The sequence below is a fragment of the Oreochromis aureus genome, linkage group 9 (genome assembly GCF_013358895.1).
Source record: "Oreochromis aureus strain Israel breed Guangdong linkage group 9, ZZ_aureus, whole genome shotgun sequence".
Classification (NCBI taxonomy): domain Eukaryota; kingdom Metazoa; phylum Chordata; class Actinopteri; order Cichliformes; family Cichlidae; genus Oreochromis; species Oreochromis aureus.
The window spans coordinates 10,574,534-10,594,877 of record NC_052950.1 but is presented as its reverse complement, the minus strand read 5'-3'; the positions used below and the strand labels follow the sequence as shown (position 1 = coordinate 10,594,877).

Below are 20,344 nucleotides of genomic sequence, written 5' to 3'. Positions count from 1 at the left end.
ATATTTTGTAATTTTAACCACAAACAGAGTAATTTAACTTTCACTGCTATAATAATATTGCGAGTGGGATTTTTCATGATTTTTTTATTTGAATCAGAAAAACAAACAAACAAATGCACTTGAAAATTGGTTAAAAGTTCAATTAGTGAGTTACAGTTATTTTTAATGTGCGCAGACCTCACAAGCATTTTGAGAAATAGGAATACAGCAGCTCCTCCGAAGCCCCAGATTTAATGTTGAGGAAATGAGGACAATATAATAATATTTCAGGGAGAGGCCAGTGCCACCACAGCCCCTCTTCCTTTTTCCCACGGCCCTGAAAGCTGAAGACTGTAAGAGACAGCGTCAGTGCAGCAGCTGGATTTTTACTATGGCCAAGGAGCCCAAAATACTCTACAATGCAACTAGGTTAGGTACGTTATTAGGCCCAGATTAGGTTTGGGACGTGGTTTCAAAAGCTTAAAAAAAAAAACCTTAATGGAGAGCAGTTTCTTCTTCCACCAACTGACGTATTATACACACACAAAACCGCTAAAAAAAGAGCACAGCACATCACCAGAGACTGTAATCGTCCAGGTCACACAACTGTGCCCCCCCCCACCACCCCCCCAGCGTGTTTGCACTGAGTAGGAGATGCTCTGTATCTCATTGTACAACTGTATAGTGACAATAAAGGCATTCTATTCTCAAACCAAAACAATCAACATACAGCATGCATCGTCTTTCCTGCCACAATCAGACCGATTGCAAAATAAGTAAGATACACACAAAATAGAATTTATCCCAAATCCAAATGCAACAAATTTACAATGATTAAAAAAGGACAGAATAAATAAACAATAGTATCTTATCAGTGTACATGTGGTGGTACACTTGCTGTGTGTGAGGCACACAGACAGCGCAGTGAACGATCTGTCCATGCATAGACGATCTCGGTGTGCCTGGGTCTTGACGCGTCATGTGTGGGCACAGTGAGGGAAGTTTCCGATCCTGAGAGGTCTTCAGTTTGAAAAAGGAGCCGGTGTATTAAAAGCGTTATTATTTTTGTTGGTACTTCTCATCATGTCCCAGCTGCAGCGTGTCTGCAGACCATCATGCAGTGGAGGAGACACGTCACCGGCCTCGCTTTTAGCCTTGTTTTCGTTGTGTCATATTTCACGAACAAGGTGGGTACTAGCGAGGATACAAGTCAAAAATATTAGTTTGAAAAGGAGGTTACTGATTTAGAGATTCCTCGGAGATGCTTTGAGTAATTCCAGGTGAATCCATCCAGACAAATCAGCTGTGTAAAGGGTAATATTAGCGCTTGGTATCAGCGAGTAGAAATAAGTGCAGGAAGTGTACATAAGCAAAGTGTGAATAGGATCCACAGTTATGCCGAATTGAAAACTCGATTATATCACATAGTTAGAGTCGTGTTGTATCTCATACAGATTTATAGAGACAGCTGTACAAACCTAATTGACAGACTTTTAAATGGGGTTTGGCGGGAGTAATGAAGCATCTCTAGGGAAATGATTAATACCACACTGCCTGCATATGAAATGAGTTCACTATCTTCTCTTTTTTTGTAGTTTGTCCTGTCAGTGTTAAACTTCACTTATCCAACCTTATTTCAAGGGTGAGTAACTGAAAATAAATATTGAATGTGTATCTAGTGAAGTGACTCTTCTTTGAGGAGAATACATTTCAATAAATCTAAAACAGTAAAAGGAATTATTCATTAGTTTAATTATGCACCCTGTTGTGTGATACCTGAATAACCTCATGTTTGTTCTCACTAACACGACCAAACTACATATTTCCAGATGGCAGACATTTATTGGAGCTATCCTGCTTATAGTGTCTGGAAAGCTGGGATGGGTGGAAATAAACCGCATCACCAGGTACTGTCACCGCACTGCTCTCTGCAGGGTTTGATATTATACTGCCGCGTGGGAGATTTCCACACAATCCATGTGCTCTAATATTGCATTACAGATCTGCGGCTCTGTCCTGGTTTCCAGGCTCCCTCCTATTTGTGGGGAACATTTACGCTGGTTCCCGGGCATTATCACGTTTAGTAAGTGTGCAGTTCACTTAATATCGCTGCAGCATTCACTTTGCATTCATGTGCTGGTTTTTCTTGCTACTGTGACAATCTTGTTATAAGTGTGTCTCCTCCACGCAGGACATTCCCTTCTTCTTCACTCTTCAGAACTGCTCTCATGCCGTTAGTTACATGATCTTCAAGGTCATCCGCAGAGAGGTAAGTGCGCTCACCACCTGTGTAAACTGATATGTTCAGTCATGTGCTTCACAGTCCTGCTCCTAATCATGTTCATTGGAAGCAAATGGCAGAAAATCAGCATGTGTGCTCTCTCTGTTTTTTGTTTTTTAGCAGAAGACACAGTGGCTAAAATTTATCAGGTATAGATGTTTTTTATTATTTTTTTAAAAAGAGATTCACACATTTCACTCAACGGCCCGACTGTAAATGTCCCTCCTTCTCTTCCAGCCTATGCTTCATGCTGCTTTCAGCCATCAACCTTCCCTTTTATGACCCTCAGGTAATTAACAGTCCTGGCTCCCTTTTTGCCGGTGCCGTAGATCAAGTTAGTTAGCATGTGTCTTTGCCTTGCAGGTTGACCACAGCAGTTACCTGTGGGCCGTTTGCCATCTCGCCTGTGTTGGTAAGTCTAATATCAAAAGACGATAAACAAAAGCAAACACTTAACTGTGAGAAGAATGATGAAGATGTCTGAGCCTTGAGTGATAAGGCCGAGAGTTTGAGGCGATGTTGTGTGTGAGCTGAGAGTCGTTTTTGCCCTAAGGCCTAAATCTTTTAATGGCAGTAAATGACTGCAACAACAGCAGGAATTGAAACAACAGCACTGTTTTGCAGGTGCATACAGGGTCTTTCAAGTTCACCACAAGTCCGTCAGCCTGAGGTGAGTGAAAGCCTTTGATGGGCGCACATGAGCGTGTTCCTAATCTAGCATGCGGTGCAGTTTCTCAGCTTCAGCTTGCTCTGCTGCACATCAGAGGCTGAAGACACTGCTTTTGTGATTTGATTGCAGTGATCTTGAGCAGCAGTGCATTAACTACCTGTTCAGGTAAGATTCAAGTTTAAATTGTTTGATCTGAGCCTGAACCTTCAATCTTCTAACGTGAGAGTATTTTTTACTTAAACTATGTGTAAAGATTTGTGATAAACCCAAGTGTTGATGCATTAGACATGATCCAAAAAAGCTTATTAGTTTCCTTATTTAACTGAAATTCATAAGTCTTAAAATTAAGGGTCAATATACGAGATAGTGATGTCTAAGTTATTCAGTCGGATTCATTTCAAACCTTTAACCTTTCACATTAAGCAGATTTAGATATTATCAGTGCCTAATTATAGCTTCCCCCCTTTGAACAACAGTGTGCTGCTGCTGGCTGTTGCTGCTCACCCGACAGGTACGACTGACCTCGCACCGATTCTGCAAATATTCTCATGAAAACCTGTTATTGCTCATTTCCAGCTCCTCTTCTACTTCTTTAGGAGCCAGCACAGCAGACCCTCCACCTCTGTCACACCACCCCTCTGCATGTCCTCTTTCACTACATCCATGGATCTCCTCTGAGGTCTTCCTCTTTTCCTCCTGCCTGGGATCTCCACCTTAAAAACTCCTTTGTCCAATTTGTCCACTGTCTCTTCTCTCCAAACCGCTCAACCTGAGCCGTCACTCTGCTGTGCTAGTTTAACTTCTTCAACCTCCACTTCCAGCTCTGCCTCCTGTCTTTCTGTTACTACCACTGTCTCCAGCTCATTTTCATATATACATATATATATCATGAGTTAGTGGATAAAATCCTCACGTCCTCTAGGCACAACTTCTGAAGCATTGAGAGCAGTCTGAACCCTCTGATTTACATGCACAGGGATCACTGATATGCTGACCTCATTATTTGAAACTTTGACCGTCCAACTGTGCAACAGAATTGAAGTCATAGAAAGCAACAGGTATGACGTGTAAATTTATGCCTCTTGTCCCTGTGCAGGTGACCTCACGGGTGCCTTGGAGTTCCCCTCCCTGCAGTCACACACATTTCACTGCGGCTGCTGTGCCAGGTGAAACCATCAGTTTCTGTGAAATAACGGCATATTCACTGTGTTTATGTACAAGGACTCCTGTTCCAGTTCTTTATAAGGTTAAATCGGACAAAGGAAGGTTTGTGTCCTTCTTACTGGTTGTGTGTCTCACTTCACAGCGCTCTGCTGGGCTTTTTGCTGCGGTTGGCTACAGTCAAATTAAAAAGCGGACTGTCCTTTGAGCACTTTGGGGTCTGGATCTTTTTATCTAAGGTGACTTAACTCTCTTTTTAAAATCATCTTCAGATTTATTAAACTCATGTAACACAGTTCATCACACACACACACACACACACGTGTTGATTGTAAAAGTCAAACTGATCCGATTTACTTGTTGGATTATGTCCTGTCAGGTTACTGCCATGCTCCTGTCTCCATTTATTTTCTCTGTGAACTCTAATGCTTCGTCTCTTTTGTGGTAGGTACCGAACTTTTCTGTTCCCAGTTTGTTTTCAGCTCATTTCAGCACAGAAGCAAAAACAAATGGTCATTTTCCATGCTTCAGATTTCTGCTTCTGTCTTATTTGTTCTAACATGTTGTTTGTGAACATTTGTACGTGAATTCTTGTCAGTTATGGTTTTAAAAAGCTGCAGGTTTATGTCCAACTTTTGATGCTTTTTGTTTTCCAGTCTAATACACGTTAAGCTCGTGACGCTGGACTTTTTGACGAAAGCCCTGATCTGTTTTTGATTGCAGTGTGGTCGTCAGTCACGTCGGAGAGGCTCTGCTGATCTATTCTGAGAGGGATTCTCAAGTGTGACGAATTCCAGCAGTTTAGACGAGTTCACCTCAAAGGACTTTTTCTTTATTAACTGGGAATGCAGATTCTATTTTTCTACATTCATTTTATAATTTTGTCTACTATCTGATCTCCTGACCAAATAAAAGTTTGGTACACACTGTCCTTACTGAATTGAAGGTTTGCATATTATTATTTTTGCTTTGCTGTTTCATTCAAATGTCTTTATATTCCACCAAAACCAGCATCAGTCTCCAAAACTCACTTATTTGTCGTTTGTAGAAGAACTGTGACAATCCCAACACTCCATAGCTACACAGTTATTTATTCATCCAAACTATCCGCACAAAAAACATTTAAAAAACTAAACACAACTCAAAAAGACTGAAGGGGAGAAAGGAAACAACGTCAACCTTCTTCACAGCATCAGTTCTTTTACAGATGGACATTTTTCTTTCTCCTCTTTGTTTCGCTTCGGTGAAAATAAAGCATTTAATGGCTGCCTCCTCCGTAAGCGCGCCTCAGGATTTTTCTCTTCTTTGATGTAACCTAGGACAGGGGACACGTCTTAGTGTTAAAGACGGTACAATCCTCTCTTGTGCACTGAAAACCACAACAGGATGAAGAATGGTCCTGCTGAGAAATGGCTTCAAATGTTTCTCCCTTACTGCTTTAATCTACAGTGGATAACTGTTAAATTACCTCTCTCAATGCACGTTTGTGTTGATGGGAATCCAACTTCCCAGAAGTTTTCAGGTGTGCATGGAGGAACGTACAGGAAACGATGCCTTGAGCAAGCAGACAGCTTCTTCTGTTTTTCCTCCTCTGGCAGATGAGCGTAATACTGCAGGTAAACAATTATTTAAAAATAGGATCAGTGTCAGCAGTGTGTCAGTTTTATTAAACTCGGTACTCAGAATACTTACAATTTCACATTCCTTGCAGGTAGTGCCCTGCAGTTTTCTTCTCTCATCCTTTTTGCGAACGACTGCTACATGTGCAAACGCTGGGTGTCTAATCCAGAGACAGATCTAAGTTATGGCAAACTGACAATGTCTGACCAGCAAACATGATTGCAGCTCATCTTCAGGTAAACACCTGAAAAGGTTGATCAGTTTCTTACCGTGCTTTAGACTGGCATGCACTGTCTTCAGGAGGATCTTCTCCTTATTTGGAGAATTAAAAAACAAACAAAAAACAGGGTTTACCTTACGAATAGATATCTGAAAATACTAATCTAGACAAGATTGCACACATTTTCTTTTAATCTAAAAGCTCACCAATGGCCTCCTCTTCTTCATCATCATCAGCACTGTCACAGGGCTGGCTCTGGCCTAGATGTGAAATGTTGCAAGATTTGTACTCCCCGTAAGCCGTTGTGTCGAACATCATATCCAAGCTATCATTTGCTTTTTCACCGAGTCCTTGAAGTAGGGACATTTGAGATTACTAACAGTTTTAATCAGCATATTTTAAATATTTTAGAAAAAAAGTGCTGCAGTTTATATTCACCGAACACACCGTCTCGGTCCTTCTCTCCTTGACGCTGAAGTAAGCTGTGACTGACCCAGGTGCAGTCTGTATCTGCCATCTCCACATGATGCTGCTGCTCATCCATTTCCTGGAACACACACAAAACCTGTGTTAGAGAGACTTACAACGATGTGTCCAGATGAATAGATTTCATTTTATTTAAAATGATGAACGCTCACATTAAATAGAGACACAGTTTGAAATAATGAGTGTGTTTAAAGGGAGGGTGAAGGTTGTTCAGCAGAACAGATCACGTGACTATACCTCGTCTCCTTTCCACTCGCTGTCGTACATGGACAGAGCGAGCACGGGATCGACGCTCCATGTAGGCTCCACTGTGTGCTTCCTTTCAGCTGGAACACACAGCCACATTCAAGTTAACTGAATGTTGTTGAGAAACATTTCAAATTGTACAACAATCAGAAATATCCGCATGTCCTTCAAATGACTTTGTTGAAGAGAAATCACCGTCTTTAGCTTCACGCTGGCCTTGTGAAGCATTCAGATCCTGCAGAGGGGTTCTTTTTTTCCCATCTGCATCCAGTTTAACCTTCATTTTTGGCTTCTTGAAAGCAGCACTGCTACAAGAAGCGCTTGGCTTTTGGCTGGTGCTCATATTATGTCCTGGCTGTACCTGTGTAATATAAAAAGCACTTTGAAACTCTATATTTCTGTCTTACATTTAATTAAACAGCCTGGACAGTAAACTTGGTTAAAATTTGAAAATGATGTTAACTGCCTTCTCTTGCCTTGCGATCTAGTAGCTCCTTGATGCTTGGATTGCTCACATATATGGCAGTCTGGTTGATCTGTTCAAGCTGTAGGTGTTTGCCTTCCTCCTGGTTGTCCGGGTCTTCTTGAAGTCCTCGTCGACTGCGTTTCTGTACCTCTGGATTTCCCTCCTTCACCCGTTTTGCCCTGCAAACACTGCCGCCTTCTGCAAACCGTTTGATGCGTGGGAGAAGAGATGGGGACCCTGTGGATGTTGAGTCTGGACTGTGCATCAGTGTGGATGAAGAGGAGGAGAAGCAAGGCCTTGAAGAGGGGGAAACAAGTATAACTGTAGCACCGAACTGTTATTTTCTTTCTCTTTTCCACATGGAGGTGTCTGCCACAGCAGAAGATGATGTCTCAATGCTTACTTTAAACGAACGTCCTGCTTCCAGAGAGTGCTGAAGCTTCTTTGCTGGCTTGGGGCTTTCCTGAGATTCTAAGGTGAGAAAGAGAGAGCTAATCTGTTTGATCACACCTAAGATTCGTTTTTATTAAAGCGTGATCATATTACATTTTTATTAGATCATCATTTGTGTCAAATCCTACTTATACACACCATCTGCTGCTTTTCAATAAGTTCAAGGCCACAAGTTTCTGCAATTGCTGCCTCTTCTTCATCTTCAGTCACATCGTCTGAAAGGGGAAACAGACATGTTAACAGCAACACCTTTACAGCGCTCATGATCACATCTACGGAAGACCAATAATGGATGAAGTCATACTTGAGATCTGCGATGCGTCCATTTCACAGGTGTTAGGGACGAGCACTTCTGCTCTTCCAGGATTCTGTGTGGCACCGTCAGGATCTTTGTTTAGCTCTTAAAAAAAGAATTTAGATTAGAAAACTTGTTTGTGTCTTCAGACAGGTGATGAAAGAGGAAGGAGCTACTTTAAAGAGGACTGACCACTGAAGAGCGAACTGTTAGACTGTGGTAGAGGCACCTCTGCATAGCGCACACGCTTCATTTGGTCGTTATTTTTCTGTTTCTTCAATCTGTTTACCACAGGCAGTGAACTGGGCAAGATTGGGGAGTCTGGAATAACACCCTCTTCCTGTTCTGGGGGTGAGGCTTCCTTGGATTCAGACCTGAAAAGAAAAGCACACGTGTAGTGCTTCACTGGAAACTGAAACTTTAAAACTTACCGAACCTGTAGGAGGGAAATTTATTTTCCCAAAAGGCCACAGAAGAAACTGGGGCTGTTAGCACCAAAAAGCTTATAAACACATAAAAATAATAATACTGAGTGGCAGCTTGGGAAAATGTATTGTTCACTCCTGAAATGTCTGACCAATGTAGGCGACACACATTTTTATAGAAGTTTTAATTCAAGAGGTTTAACAAAAGTATTGTACTGTTTACAGCTATTTGCAGGAATCATAACACAGCCCCCATTTTAAATATTTAAAATCTATTTAGTAACTTTTCAGTGAAACTTTTAATATGAGGTTAAAAAAATTAATTAATTAATTAAAATCTGGGCGCAAACGGAAGAAGCCATAAAAACAAAAACCTATCGGAGCAGTAGAATAAACTTGCATTTGTAAAAAGAATAAATGCACAAACCAGGCTCGGCAACACCAAAACAGATGAAAGACTACTGAAGACACCTTAAGTACATGAGCGCAGTGGATGATTGGCTAAGAAAAACCCGTTCACAATATCTAACCAAATCAAGAACAGTCCCTGTGAGACAGACGTATCAATGTCAGGAGACACCTTCATGAGTAGACTGCGCAATGCTCAGAAACTTAAAAAAAACAACAAAAAAAAAAAACAATAAAATAAGAAAGCAGGGGTTACATCTCAGACTCCACAGGTCTCAGTGTGTAAATGTTAAAGTTCATGACAGTACAGTCAGAAAAAGATGAACAGGGATGACTCATTTTCAGGAGAAAGCTGCTTCTCTCTAAAAAGAACATGACAGTATAGCTAGCTTACGCTCATAAACAAACCACAAGACCTCTGGAACAGATGAGATCAAGTCATCCTAGAGCTCCTCTGTATACCAAAGTATTCTAAGTCATCCATCTGACAGCTAAAGCTTGACAATAACTGGCTCATGCAACAAGACAATGATCTGAATCAAACCAGCAAATCTACATTCAACAGAATGGCTGAAAAACAGAAGAGTCAGGGTGTTGTGCAATGGCCCGGTCAAAATCCAGACCTCAATGCAAGTCTGTAAAGAGTAGTCAAACTTCCTCCATGATGCGAGATACTGATAAACTTGAAAGTACTTCAAGTTATTGCTTTAACCTTTTAAAACATTTCTCATATTTTTCTTGTGAACAAAAACATGAATGAAACACAGCTTACCGAGAACTCTTCAGTTTTTGCAGCTCAGCTCGCAGCTTATCGTTTTCATCCTCCAGCAGGTTTCTTTCATTTTCTGAGGAAAAAAGGTTTGCAAAGAACATGTTTTTCTCTGTTCTTAAACAAACTGAGAATCTTAAAGAAATGTTGTTTTGTTTTTTCCCCACAGTCATTCTAGTATATTACTCGTCATATTATATAACATACTATTGTTGTGAAAGATTGCATCTGCATATGTGTATGCACATCAAGGAGGGCTATTAATGGTTGGACACTGAAATGAAAACACTCACTAAGTTTCTCGATAAGATGCAGATTCTGCTGCTGACTGTTTTTCAGGTTCTCCTCTAAGATGGAGCATCGATCACACTCTGCTGCTCGAAGCCTGGAAAGGGAAAGCACAGCTGGCAATCTTTATATTTCATACTGTTTTAATGCAAGACACTAAATGTTGTGAACTTTCAGTCTGCGGGGAATCTGAAGCATCCATGCAATGAATCAGAAAAGGCTATTCTTGTCTTTGGTATCATGTTGCTCCAGTTAATTAGAAATCCCACATCGGTGCCCAACTGCAGCTCTCCCATCCTAAGTTATAGTTAAAATGTAACAGAGGTTCAACAAGACACATCTATTCCAAACAAACAAACGAAAACATTTGCTACAAAGGGAATAACAGTGGAGTGCATTCATCTTTGGGTAATTTACCTTTCCTCCAGGAGAGCCATGTCATCCTGCAGGTTTTTATTTTGCTCCTTGAGCTGCTGGTTGCGATTGTAAAACACTTCAAGCCTCTGCGCATCTCTGTAGAGGACAAACACATCACTTTACCCTTCATAAATAATTTACTAAGACTCCAGTGTCCTTCTCCTTAAACACAAAGTGACACAACATACTCACAGGCAACGTTCCTTTTTCAGCTTGCTTACTTTTGCTTCCAATTCTAGAAACAGCAACAAGTGCAATGATGACATGTGTTGTCATTTAGCTTCTGAACTTCGGATTATAGACATGAAAGCCAGCATGAACGTGGTGAGATCAAACTGTCAGTTACCCTGAAGTGCATTTTGGTGACACTCTCCAAGCTGCCTCCACAAGTCTTGAAAGCGATCAGCTGATTTGGCTGTCCCGCTGCTCCTGTCGTTTCCAAAACTCTCTGTAAGCGCCTCTCTGCTCTCTTCCTGCCAACGCAAATCAGCAGTCTTTGTTTTCATGTTTGCCTCACAATAATAAATTCCTTCTTTCAGCTCACTTTAGTGTTTCTTAATGTTAATTCGCATTTGTCAATGTGAGCACGGGAAGTTAAATGTTTGACTACTTCAGCTTTGCTACATGGCGGCGCGCATAAACTCAGTGCTAATTAGCTAAAAAAGAAAATTACTTTCACCCCCTCAACACTCACATATTTACTACTTATTATTTATTGGCTTTTAGAACAAGCATTAATAAAACTTCAGCTCTGTCTTTTGGCTTGTTCTCCCAGTAACCACTTAGACTACAATTAAGAAATAAATGCAAAGTTTAGACTTAATGACACGACCTCATGAGAAGACAGCCGCGAACAGACTCAGACTTACACCGACACGTCTAAAGAATAAAAACTAGGATATTCTGTCAAAGAGAAAATAGTTTAACAGTACAGTACCATGTTTGAGCCATACAGTCTACGGCTTGACCATAACAAAATCCAAATTCGCGCGCCGAACTGCAACCTGGGAAATCTTCTTCTTCGTTTTCCAATTTAGGTAGGAAAGCTTTGACGCCATCCTCTGTTAAACAGCAGCCAGTGGTTTATACTGCTACTTCTCTAACCCTAAACAATTAACAACAACAACAATAATAATGATAATAGTTAAAATTTTGTTTTATGAAATTAAGTTACAGAAAGTTGTTCGACTTGACCTCAATTACCAATAAGTAACTTTAAGAATAAAATGTCTAAAATCTATAATACTATATAGAACAGAGCCATGGGGACTAGAGTACAATATCATAATCAGTACTGTGTAAAAGTCCTGAGTGTTTCTTTATATTTTGAGTTCCAGGTTTAAAATAGAAATTTTTTCCACCGACAAGGTGATTCCCAAAGAGCCATTACCTGAAAGTTTGGCATGCCATGTGGTCGTAAAAAAACAATGGTCATGCCAAATATTGCCTTTCAAACCGGTCTGAATCGTCCAACATATTATATATTTTGTTTCATGTTCTTCTTTGTTTTGTCATCATTTCTGGCTGCCCCAACACACCCAGTGAGAAGACATGCACAACACAGGTTATTCTTATATTTGTTTTTATTTTTGGTCTTTCTTTAGAATACAAAACAGCAACCAAAGTCACAAAAATAACATTTACAAAACATGTTTAACTGAGGTGACCGAGGCAACATAGAAAAGCATGTCTGAAACAGTGACATTGGTGGATTTTTAGCCTGGAGACTTGAGGTAAGACAGCGAGCGATGTCGGAAAAGGTCAAATATCTTTTACAAACCGTTTGGAATTAGTGCCTTCATTCAGTAGTGCTATTCACAAATGGAGTTTAATATCATTACGGTGCCCTAACATGTCCACGTTTAGCGGTGATTTAATGATGTAGTGCTTCAAATCTGCCTAAGAGTAAATTCATTAGAGTGACATGTAAGTCTAAAATTCTAAGCATGTTGCACTGTATGGCACCATTCAGAATGGTTTCCGTTCGAGTCCCGCTTTCACACACACACGCGCACACAGACACACTTCCTGCTCATCCACTCTTATTAAATGGGTGCAATTGACTTCTAATAACTTCCTATACTTGTTCCCCACCAAGAACACTTCTGGCTAAAATAAGTGAATACATCATATATCACCCAAGCAGGAGCAGCTTCAGACTTTTGGGGGGGAAAAAAGAAAGAAACTGAAACACCATTTGTTTAAATGAAAAAAAAAAAGAAAGTTTAACAGGCCAGAAAAAGTAAAAGTGTTGGATTGGCCACCAGTCACAGAGGCACAAACTCAAAGTCCCATCTTTTGTTCCTACAATACAAAAATGGTAAGACATTATGCAAACACTGCATCACTGAAAGAAAACGATAAAAACCACTTACCTAAACACAAAGCGGTGAAAAATAGTACAGTTTGGCCCGCGATGGACGGCGCAGGTATGTTTTTGCATGAATAAACGTTTCTTGTCTTTTTTTTCTTTCACATTTAAGACATAGTCACTGGTGATTCAGCATTGCAGATTATTACTCTTTTTTTCTAAGTTCCTTTGGATTTGTGCCTTTTATTGAATTTGCATCTGTCACAGCAGGGAGAATTGAGCTAGCATTACTTTGTAAATCTATATATACACATGCATTCAACATCATATTTAATCCCCCAAATTAAAGAAAAAAAAAAAAAAAACTATTCCAAACTCCCTTTTCACTACATAAGAATTTAAGCTATAAAAACCTGCATGAGAGTCCACATAGAGTTTGCATGGAGGCTTTGCAGTTTGACGTGAGATATGCAGCAGGTTTGTAAAGGTGCTGGCGCTGAGGGGGTGGGGGCGTGGGGGTATGGAATGCAGCCTTATTCCATTAATAGGGGTTGTGGGGATGGGCCTATTTGTCACCCCCTGCTTATCCAAATGGGACTCTATGTAGTTGGGTTTTAGATTCACATTATGCTGGAAGAAGAAGAATTGGTAGCGGACGCTGCCAGGGCGGGGCAGGTCGTCACCACGAGAGAAAAACACTGGAGTGTGAATGCATATCTACCATCTTCCGGACCTGCAGAGAGAACACCGGGTGTAAACATAAACCTTTAATCTGCACCTTTGACCAAACTTGTGATCCTTTTAAAACATACTCACGCTTCTCTCTCTTCACCACTGCGGGGGCACGTAGCTGTAGCTGGGTGTGCCAGGAGGCCGATATGTGGGCATCGTGACTGGGTGGGGAGCGACGGGCGCTGGCGATGGAGTTGTCAACAAAGTTCCTGAGAAGTGAAAGCCACAGGTATAACTACAAATCGAACACATTTGTATGCTGGATAAGAATCAATAAACCGCTGCAGCTCACCAGCTGACATGGCCATAGTGGTGCCGGCTACCATGCCCATGGCGACACCATTGTTGCGAGGAGGGATAGGCGGAGCATACATTGCTGCAGGCATCCCATTGGGCTGGACCACTGTCGTGTGATGGATGACATGAGGCGGTGGAGCATACAGAGCCTGTGTGTAGTAAGGGCCTTGTTGTTGTGAAGGTATTAGTGCCTGGTGGACAAACAACCACACGTTACAGCTCAAGCATTGAACCAGGATGAAGAGAGACGGCGTGTTATTAAGAGCGAGGACTGACCTGTGCATAAGGGTTCTGTTGGGGGTAGGTGCTCCTGACAGGGTACACAGCAGTTGGGTAGGGGTTTGGGGAGGAGGAGTATGGTGGGACGGTCCCTGTGCTGGGAGAGCAGGACATTTTGAAAGGAGCGCTTGGAGCATAGCCTGGAGAGGGAGGAAGACGGCTCACATTAGTGCCGTTTGCTTTGGGACAAAATAGCTGAAGTCTGCGTAGAAACACTGGCTGTGCAGCTCAGTAAAACAGGACCCTCATAGAAAAGAAGCACACACACTTTTTGGGGCTATTAAGAGTCTCTTTGGAACTTTTATTCTTTATTACATTATATTTATAATTAATTCAAATAAAAGAAGTCCGCTGTAACCGTTTGACTCTTTTGAAGTGCATCAGGAAGATGTGTTTCAAGACCTATCAGATAAACTCCAGCAGATTTCAGCGTTACTTTCTTCTCACCATTAGGGAAGCCTGGGTTTGCTCCTGCGTAGACGTTGGGAGTGTACACTGGAGCAGCTGCTGCGTATCCTAGAGGAAATCCAGCTGCCAAAACCAGAAACAAAACAAGAATATAACAGTATTCTCAATGCTGGGAGATATTTTCTTGTAATTATGCTTGTTTCTTAAACCACTATGCTTCAGGTTACCTGGATAACCTATACCCTTAGTGTTGGTAAAGGGGACCCCTGTTGGTGCAGGGCTGTATACTGGGTTCATTGTGGCTGTCTAATTGCAGATGCTGTAAATAAGAGAAGCACAAACAGGTTGGAACGATGCAAACATCATGCGTGGAAATCAACTGCTGATCTGTGAGCCAGCAGAGCTCTTGTGGAAAGGATGGACATGCTAATATGAAGTTTTCTGTTGTTGTCGATTGTGACCCTGTTGTTCCAGAAACAGCACAGTGATTGTGAAAAGATTCCTCAGAAGGTTTAAACAAAACCTTCAGTTCGGCTTTCAGAAATCTTAAGCATGTAAACTGGTTTGGTGTGTGTTCTTTGGAGCTTAGACTTTGACATACTGTCCATTTATTAGACTGCTGTTACTGTAGCTTCGTCACATTTCATTACATTTATATTTCATCACGTGCCAAACTACCACTGTTACCTAACGACACAGCTAAAAGGGACCACAAATAATAACCGTTCTCCCTCAGTGAAGACTGACAGCGGTCTGCATGAGATGACCTTGCAAGGTCACGGTAACAACAAAGCGAAGACCAGACTAATAAGCATTTTCTGATACTGTGTGCTGACATGCACCTATTACAGTTGTATTGGCATTACTATATATTCTGTTTGATATTAAACATAACACAGAGAAGGTGCTTGCACTATTTTTAAAAATGGTGTCAACATGGTTCCCAATGCTCTCAGCACTGTCTAAAGCAGAAAGAGAGACGAGCGCAAATAGTCTCTACACAATGTTCGTGAGCAGTTTGTGAAAGACATTTTTGGAAAATTAATACACTCAGCTAGACCTCTGATTTTGCATTTTTGATGCCATTCTGTTGTTCGGGGCAAACCTTAAATTTAACAAGGTGCTATAAACATTCCTCAGAGATGTTACTCCACATTAACATGATGCTATCTCCTCCTCTTCCTCCTACCATGGGGTCTAGATCATGAGTTGGCTGTGCTCTTGGCCTCTAGAATTCCCTCCCAGCAAATATCCATATCCCTAACTCTCTCTCGCATCAGAACATCTCTTTAAACCGTGTGTAAGGTGACCTTGAGTGTTTTGAAAGGCGTCTGAAACAAAATGCATCATTATTGTTATTACATTTTACAGCTTTCTTAGCGAATTTCCCGAAGAAACCTTGACTTTTGCTTCCCATGACGGTGGCTGGGTTGAGTTTAATGCATCTGTGCTTCCACCTAGCGGTAGCTAAAAAACGTGAGCATGAAAAACAAAAACACATAAAACCCTTCCACCTCGTTACAACGTGCTCATGAATGGACTCTGGTAAATATAAATTCACAATTACACTTACTCGGGTTGCTAATAAGCACAGTCACGCTACAAGTGAATCCAGATTTAACTCCAGTTTATTTGATAGGCTGACTCTTTATAGGAAACTGAAATTAATCAAAACTTCTAATTTTCAAAGAGAGAGAGAGGAACAACATAATTTAGCAATTCGGCTTTATTTGTGTTACTTTAACTATACTCTTTCACCCAAACACAGTGGACGACAGGGGCGAGAGAGGTGTGAAGCTATGCGTTTCTGTTTGGATTTTTTTGTTGTTTTGTTTTTTTTTTTTCCTGGAGGTTTTCTTAGACTAAAATCTAAATACGTGCTGCTCATCGGTAAGTCTTAAGGGCTGATTTCACCGTCCAAGCACAGACAGTTACATGTGCCCTCTCAAAACATGACGTTCGATACGTCGCCTGCAAAAATTAAGATGGCAACCTGAAGTAGAAGAATTTGGAAAGGTGAACGCAGCGGGGCTTTGTTACCACCAGCTAGCTTAGCTCACAAGCTTCACGATCTCCACCACCTGCAGTTAGCCTAGGCTGTTTGTCGCCGTAGGTGAGCGCTGCTTTACACGCTGATCCGCTAATCACCTGTCTGACCGCGCAAAGCCGCCGGAGTGTCCCCGGACAGCAGACAGATGGGGGACAGCTCGTCAAGCAGGCCGCATAGCACAGGAGGCAGGCAGCCAGACAGCTGTGTCCTGCGGTGCAGCCTGTCCCGTTACCAGATAACACGCACATCTTTCTGTCCCGATAACAAAAATCCACAACAACTTACTGTTAGCTGCTCTGACCGTCAGTTAGTCACCTCCTCCGGTCTTGTGGGTTAAAATGAAATAAAGCTAACTGCTGTTTTGCTCCCAGATGCTTTGCTTAACTCTTTTGAGCACCCCGCGTCACTTCCGTGGTGTCACGTGGTATACAAATAAAAAAAATAAAATAATATACTATACTTTATGTAAGACGCCGGTTTTGTTTTCTTCAACAACGTGTAAATCTCATGTTAAACAATTAAAACACCAGTAGTTCTTTTTAAATTATTATTATTAGTTTTCCGTCAAACACGATCTGAAAATAATTATCAAATCCAACCAACATGACGTAACAGGTCAGATAACGCCTTTTATTGGTAAACAACTGCATCGTCTTTTAATATGGTTCGTATTTTTTTGCGACACAATCACAACACTTTTGACGTTGCAGCGGTGGAACGTCCAGTATCGCAACACTGCAACAGTACTGTGTAGCAACCCTCCTTGAACTCATTATGTCGGCTCTGCGGTCCTTGCAGGCGGTAAAATTTATTTGACTCGAGCTCGAGCGTCGCCTCATCAAACAGCTCGTCGTCTCCGGACTCGGGAGACTTTGCTCACGTCTTAAACTGACCACTGTTTCTTCCGAAATAATTTTTGCGTTTCTGTGACAACAGGACAATTAGTGCTTCGTGCCCTTTGAGGACCTTGACGCATCGTTTCCATTCAGCCATTGAAGTGGGAAGAGTCGGGTCCGTATACTGTTGTGGTTTTAGCGCGACCTACGTGTGGGTTTTTACAGGTTGAAAAAATGTTGCTGCCGAGCTCATATTAGGAACCGTCCTGCAGTGTACGGTGAAACTACTCGCTCAGCTGGCGTCGTCGGTGAAGAGCAGGGGCATAATGTCTGGAGCGGCGGGTGGGGGAGGAGGCTCCTCCTGCTTGGGCGCAGCAGCGGCAGCCAGTTGCAGCTCCACCGGCTCTCCATATGCGGCTGCAGCCGGAGGAGGCGCAGGGGTGGCGGGGAGGCTACCAGCGAGGGTCTTGGAGCATGTTTTCTCCTACCTGGAGCTGACTGACCTGATGCGGTGTTCGCTGGTCTGCTGGCACTGGAACAATATCCTGGCGGATGAAAACAGCGAGGTGTGGCGCAGCCTCTGCAGCCGGACTCTGAGCGACGAGGCTCTGCGGTCTGACATCCTTTGTAACCTGCCCACCTACAAGGGCAAAGTAGGTTTACCAGTACACGTCCCTCTGTCCTGGGGTTACCTGTTTGGTGATGCCTTTACACAAAGTGACAGTGTAGCCATAAACATTCCTGGATGTCAGCGTAATCCAGTGCTTTTTAACGTATTCAGTGAAATATAAGACATAAATGGGCATAAAACTGAATCCTGCTTGTTGTAGTATTGTCTTTCAGTTGGTGATCACACTGAGCAGGTGTAGAGCAGATGTTTTGTTGCCATTGGGCTTATCACTGGAGTCCATATTGAGTTGACTCTCCTGCCTATTGTTGCATAATAGAACAAAACCTGTTTTAAGCAGTCTGTGTATGGAGACTGTTTATAGGAGTGTTGATGGCATGAAAGTAAGGTTTGAATGAGAACAACTTGTCTGTGTCCAATGTCAATCTAAGGACGCTCATTCCAAAGTTCCAAAAGTGTTTTTAGAAACACTAAACACTATCTGCATTCTTATGAAAAACATTTGAGCTCTACACCTCTGAATGGTGCAGTGAGCGTCCTGCAAGATAGAAAGTAGAGTAGCATGTTCTTCTTCTGTATATATGCTTCACAGAACTTTTTTTCCCCTTACAAATATTTAGATTTCCCAGCAAGTGTCTGTGATTTTGTTAACTGTAACTGTCTTCCTGTGCAGCTCAAGGCCTTTCAGCATGCTTTGAGCTCCCACGACTGCTCCCGCAACGTTTATGTGAAGAAGAACGGCTTCACTCTGCACCGCAACCCTATTGCCCAGAGCACAGACGGCGCACGGGGCAAAATCGGCTTTTCGGAAGGGAGACATGCCTGGGAAATCTGGTGGGAGGGCCCCCTGGGCACTGTGGCAGTGATAGGTATCGCTACGAAGCGGGCGCAGATGCAGTGCCAGGGCTACGTAGCCCTCTTGGGCAGCGATGACCAGAGCTGGGGCTGGAACCTGGTTGACAATAACCTGCTTCACAACGGAGAGGTCAACGGTAATTTCCCCCAGTGTAACAATGCACCTAAATATCAGGTAGGAGTCGAGATTTGAAATGACATTTTAAAAGGAAATTGTGTAAAGAGTACAAGTGAAAACATGATTATAAGTCCTGATGTGACTGTGCCTGTCCACAGATCGGGGAGAGAATACGAGTGATTCTAGACATGGATGACAAGACGTTAGCCTTTGAGAGAGGTTTTGAGTTTCTCGGAGTGGCTTTCCGTGGACTGCCCAAAACCTGCCTGTTCCCTGCTGTGTCTGCAGTATACGGCAACACTGAAGTCACCATGGTGTACCTGGGAAAACCTCTGGACGGCTAGATGCAGATCAGCCTGTGCCACCGTGAAATCATACAAGCTCCTGTCAAGTGCAGACAGACTGCTGATTCCCCCCCTATTGTAACGTTTTAAGGTTTTGGAGGGTAAGTGGTCGCATTTCTTCCAAATACAGTAACCTTATTTCCATAAGCACACAGAGAACTGTCTGCAATCTACTTCGACTCACCGAGAAAACAGAAGGTTTTTTTGTTTTGTTTTTTCAAACTGGACAAACAACAGGGGGAAAGGAATGTGCAGGGACTGTTTGTGTATCTACGTGGAGAAGTCCACTTTTACAGTTTAGCTGCTGAACTCTTTTATTCACCTTACAGGGGAAACGTAATTTAATGTCACTTGTTTCGGACTCGCGCTGAAGATTTACTTGAGATTTTGTCTGCTTGAAGGAGGCCTGAGCTACTCTAAACCAAGTGGCGAATACTTTAACGCAACATTTTTAACATGTGAAACAGTCGTTATCTTGTGAGTTAATGGACAAACACATTGTGGAATGACTTCATTACAATGAAATGAAACCTGTGAGATGTATTGTAACATTCTGGCATAGGTAAACCTCAAGGACACATGGGCCACGTCCATGGCACGTGTGTGGCAGTCCATGCATGCGCACTGTTGTGCTGCGTATGCACTGAAACATCTCCCCCTTTCAAGTACTTACTCAGTAACGGTGGAAACTAAACCTGTAACATGAAATGTGTCTTTTTAATGTGCTACTGTAGTATTACAATTTATTTATTTCCTGGTTTTATCTATGGTACTATAGATACTGTCTGATTTTAAAGCCTGAAAATAAAGTCTACAAGGTGCCACTCCTACAATAAAGACGGCTTGATGTTTGTTTGCAGGAGTGAACAGAGTGCAGGTGGTCGACCATCACCACACTGTCAGCAATTGTTGGCCTTCTTTTTTTTTAAGAGAACTTGGACAAGAGGATCTTGCTCGTGCTACCAAGCTCAGTTAGCCATGAACTGTATGATTAAGATGCACAGACTAGCATATCTGGGCTATTCCATTTAAAAAAAATGCATTTATCTCAGAATCAGCTGGGTTTTTAGTACAATAACTTATATATTTAAAGAAATTATGCTAATATTTCAGAGTTACAGGTAGAGCCATGGCAGCCATGTGAAAATTTCAGGGCTGAAAAACTGCAGCTAAATTAATTTGACACCAACTCTAAAGTCAAAGTCTTGTTTTTGTTCTGCTGAGTTTTTTTTCTGTAAGCAGCTCATGCGTTAGTCATAGTTCAATAGTGAAACTCCCTCAATTTACTGTCTATGATGTAGA

The 20,344-nt window shown here is 42.0% G+C and overlaps 4 protein-coding genes across 7 annotated transcripts; 2 read left to right on the top strand and 2 right to left on the bottom strand.

Moving 5' to 3' along the window:
• Positions 1–927: 927 nt before the first annotated feature.
• On the top strand, positions 928–5,031 carry LOC116335776 (transmembrane protein 241). 2 transcript variants are annotated; one of them, XM_031759536.2, is made up of 15 exons: positions 928–1,166; positions 1,575–1,621; positions 1,809–1,886; positions 1,981–2,062; positions 2,171–2,248; positions 2,384–2,409; positions 2,498–2,549; positions 2,624–2,672; positions 2,885–2,930; positions 3,060–3,095; positions 3,407–3,441; positions 4,027–4,096; positions 4,237–4,330; positions 4,471–4,535; positions 4,815–5,031. In XM_031759536.2, the coding sequence occupies exons 1-15, from the start codon at positions 1,095–1,097 to the stop codon at positions 4,876–4,878; spliced, it is 894 nt and encodes a 297-aa protein (XP_031615396.1). In that variant the 5' UTR covers positions 928–1,094; the 3' UTR covers positions 4,879–5,031. The 2 variants fall into 2 exon arrangements, with proteins under 2 accessions (XP_031615396.1, XP_031615395.1); XM_031759535.2 differs by having other exon boundaries at positions 2,381–2,409.
• A 130-nt stretch (positions 5,032–5,161) lies between these two features.
• Positions 5,162–11,227, bottom strand: rbbp8 (retinoblastoma binding protein 8). Of its 3 annotated transcripts, none has more exons than XM_031759543.2 (19): positions 11,122–11,227; positions 10,531–10,657; positions 10,377–10,419; positions 10,185–10,280; positions 9,773–9,864; positions 9,483–9,555; positions 8,070–8,251; positions 7,887–7,982; positions 7,721–7,797; positions 7,533–7,600; positions 7,140–7,425; positions 6,859–7,024; positions 6,655–6,743; positions 6,370–6,478; positions 6,138–6,281; positions 5,981–6,023; positions 5,784–5,871; positions 5,560–5,701; positions 5,162–5,406 (listed from the first exon to the last, which is right to left on the bottom strand). In XM_031759543.2, exons 1-19 carry the CDS (start codon positions 11,122–11,124, stop codon positions 5,276–5,278), a joined length of 2,055 nt encoding a protein of 684 aa, XP_031615403.1. In that variant the 5' UTR covers positions 11,125–11,227; the 3' UTR covers positions 5,162–5,275. The 3 variants fall into 3 exon arrangements, with proteins under 3 accessions (XP_031615403.1, XP_031615404.1, XP_031615405.1); XM_031759544.2 differs by having other exon boundaries at positions 5,981–6,020; XM_031759545.2 differs by having other exon boundaries at positions 6,379–6,478.
• Positions 11,228–11,749: 522 nt separating this feature from the next.
• On the bottom strand, positions 11,750–16,748 carry LOC116335785 (myelin-associated neurite-outgrowth inhibitor-like). Its single transcript, XM_031759548.2, has 7 exons — positions 16,547–16,748; positions 14,439–14,530; positions 14,251–14,334; positions 13,801–13,943; positions 13,520–13,715; positions 13,312–13,436; positions 11,750–13,228 (listed from the first exon to the last, which is right to left on the bottom strand). The coding sequence occupies exons 2-6, from the start codon at positions 14,506–14,508 to the stop codon at positions 13,324–13,326; spliced, it is 606 nt and encodes a 201-aa protein (XP_031615408.2). The 5' UTR covers positions 14,509–14,530; positions 16,547–16,748; the 3' UTR covers positions 11,750–13,228; positions 13,312–13,323.
• Positions 16,749–16,900: 152 nt separating this feature from the next.
• fbxo45 (F-box protein 45) lies at positions 16,901–19,875 on the top strand. The gene is made up of 3 exons (XM_031759574.2): positions 16,901–17,750; positions 18,399–18,755; positions 18,857–19,875. The coding sequence occupies exons 1-3, from the start codon at positions 17,424–17,426 to the stop codon at positions 19,040–19,042; spliced, it is 870 nt and encodes a 289-aa protein (XP_031615434.1). The 5' UTR covers positions 16,901–17,423; the 3' UTR covers positions 19,043–19,875.
• Positions 19,876–20,344: the final 469 nt, after the last annotated feature.

Bases quoted from the DNA above. Each gene is read 5' to 3' on its own strand.
- LOC116335776 (XM_031759535.2), top strand. From the start codon at position 1,095: ATGCAGTGGAGGAGACACGTCACCGGCCTCGCTTTTAGCCTTGTTTTC. The intron at 3,442-4,026 runs GTACGACTGACC...GTCCCTGTGCAG, and splicing joins TGTTGCTGCTCACCCGACAG to GTGACCTCACGGGTGCCTTG. The intron at 4,536-4,814 runs GTAGGTACCGAA...TTTTGATTGCAG, and splicing joins AATGCTTCGTCTCTTTTGTG to TGTGGTCGTCAGTCACGTCG.
- rbbp8 (XM_031759543.2), bottom strand. The intron at 10,420-10,530 runs GTAACTGACAGT...TGCTGTTTCTAG, and splicing joins TCACCAAAATGCACTTCAGG to AATTGGAAGCAAAAGTAAGC. The intron at 6,479-6,654 runs GTATAGTCACGT...TGTGTGTTCCAG, and splicing joins GCGAGTGGAAAGGAGACGAG to GAAATGGATGAGCAGCAGCA.
- LOC116335785 (XM_031759548.2), bottom strand. From the start codon at position 14,508: ATGAACCCAGTATACAGCCCTGCACCAACAGGGGTCCCCTTTACCAAC. The intron at 14,335-14,438 runs GTAACCTGAAGC...TGGTTTTGGCAG, and splicing joins TAAGGGTATAGGTTATCCAG to CTGGATTTCCTCTAGGATAC. The intron at 13,716-13,800 runs GTCAGTCCTCGC...TTTGTCCACCAG, and splicing joins AACAGAACCCTTATGCACAG to GCACTAATACCTTCACAACA.
- fbxo45 (XM_031759574.2), top strand. From the start codon at position 17,424: ATGTCTGGAGCGGCGGGTGGGGGAGGAGGCTCCTCCTGCTTGGGCGCA. The intron at 17,751-18,398 runs GTAGGTTTACCA...CTTCCTGTGCAG, and splicing joins TGCCCACCTACAAGGGCAAA to CTCAAGGCCTTTCAGCATGC. The intron at 18,756-18,856 runs GTAGGAGTCGAG...GCCTGTCCACAG, and splicing joins ACAATGCACCTAAATATCAG to ATCGGGGAGAGAATACGAGT.